The 1,887-nt window shown below is 36.2% G+C and overlaps 1 protein-coding gene across 1 annotated transcript in view; it reads left to right on the forward strand.

Moving 5' to 3' along the window:
• The window catches only part of LOC111242274, a 1,756-nt gene extending 795 nt beyond the window's left edge, over window positions 1-961 (forward strand). Inside the window, exons 2-3 of the mRNA XM_022784787.1 lie at window positions 302-684; window positions 763-961. Of these exons, the coding sequence (XP_022640508.1) occupies window positions 302-684; window positions 763-930 (551 nt within the window). The 3' untranslated portion in view covers window positions 931-961. The remainder of the gene's footprint in view (window positions 1-301; window positions 685-762) is intronic.
• Window positions 962-1,887: the final 926 nt, after the last annotated feature.

The raw sequence follows: 1,887 nt of genomic DNA on the forward strand, positions 1-1,887 counted from the left end.
TTATTTTTGTTTATGAATTTAGAAGTTTTATTAAATTATTTATTAATTAAATAATTATTATTATCCCTTATCCCTATGCGTAAATTTGATTTTGTTAAATATTATATTTTTTTATTTGTATTTATTTAAGTATTATAATAAGTAATACTTTCGTTATTTTTTTTAATATATTATTAATTTTATTTTTTTTAATTTCTTCTTATTTGTTTCAATATTTGTTAATAGAATTTTTTAGTTTTTTTATTTCTTTTCATTTTAATTTTGTTTTATAGAATATATTGATAATATAATTGGTTAATAGAAATAGTAAGAACTAGAGGCGCATCATCTTCCCGTGGAGAGGCTTCATCGTCTCGTGGTCAACCATCATCTTCATCACATGATGAAAGGAGACGACCTACGGCTTTTGTTCGTAGAAGACGCGTAGATGAATATCGCACAGACGTCATTGATGAACATCATTATGAGGACCACGAGGAGTCTATACAGCAGGGACATTGTGAGGAGGACTATGTTCAACATGAGGATGTTCAAGAGCAGGATGGCTATAGTGAGGAAGAAGATGAAGATGAAGATGAAGATGGAGATGAAGTTCAAGATGATGGATTTCCAGGAGGTCCACATGACACCTCCTTGCTTACACACTATTCCCAGCATGTTGCATATGCCATATGGCAAGGCCAGGTTGGCAANCAACCTAAATGTTAATTGTTGATTAATTGCTTATTTATTTTTGTTATATAATTAAGTGTTTTTATGTAGGATCGAGGGGAGATTCAATTGAGGACCCATGCTAAAAAATTAAAAATTTTTGGAATGTATCATGAGGCTATCGAGCCATATATATCCATGTCGGGGTTGGCTTCCTTAGTCAACCTATCCTACGAGTATGCTGATCATGGATTGATCGTTTCACTTGTGGAGAGATGACACCTAGAGACAAATAATTTCCATCTTCCGGTAGGCGAGATGAGCGTCACATTAGATGATGTTCACAATCTGCTCCACCTACCTATCATGGGGCAATTTTGTGAGGTGGAGGACCTATAGTACGATGAGGCTCGATCTCATCTTATGGACTTGCTTGGCGTCGACCGCGCCAAAGCTTTAGCCGAGATGAAGAAGTCACGCGATCCAAAAGTGCGGTTGAGCTGGCTCAGCGAGGTCTACCACGATTGCATTCAGTAGGAGCTTTAGGAGTGCGCTGCTCGGGCGTATTTGTTGCATCAGCTTGGATGCACAATTTTTACTAATAAGAGTGGGAATTTGATTCATGTCTCGTACCTCCTGTTGACGGATTGGCAAGCGTACGAAATCGTTCAAGTAACATAATTGGTAAAACCCAATATCGTTCTTCCCAAGAGACTCGAAAGGCTTTCTCGTTCACGTGAATTAAAATATTAAGACTTGAAAATAAAAATTAATAAATTGATTTGAGAACAAAAATATTAACATGCAAAAGAGATTGATTCAATTGACAAAAGAAAACAATGGATGAATGGAGTTGTTGGGGGTTTACAATTTCATCTAATCTGCTCTGTCTTATCTACTCCTCTTGAATTATTAGTTTGATTAATTAATTGTTATGCGACTTTCTTAGCCTACCCTTAACCCGATCCCTCGGCGAAAAGAGCCTAATATTAACTACTGGTTTGCTATCCCTAGCTTCCCCTAGCAATTAATACAACATTATAGAGCAGAAGTTAACGCAACTGATCGTCCTACCCCTATCCCTAGGTGGTATTGCAAAATCAAGAAATTACTCACTAGTTCATGACATTATTGTACGTCCCCGTATCAATAAAGACAAACAACAGTTACCGAATGAGTTAAACGATAAAGGCCTTAAGCACAGATGAGAACCCAACAATTAACAATCAAACATAT

The sequence above is a fragment of the Vigna radiata genome, chromosome 8, assembly GCF_000741045.1.
Source record: "Vigna radiata var. radiata cultivar VC1973A chromosome 8, Vradiata_ver6, whole genome shotgun sequence".
In the NCBI taxonomy this organism is placed as follows: domain Eukaryota; kingdom Viridiplantae; phylum Streptophyta; class Magnoliopsida; order Fabales; family Fabaceae; genus Vigna; species Vigna radiata.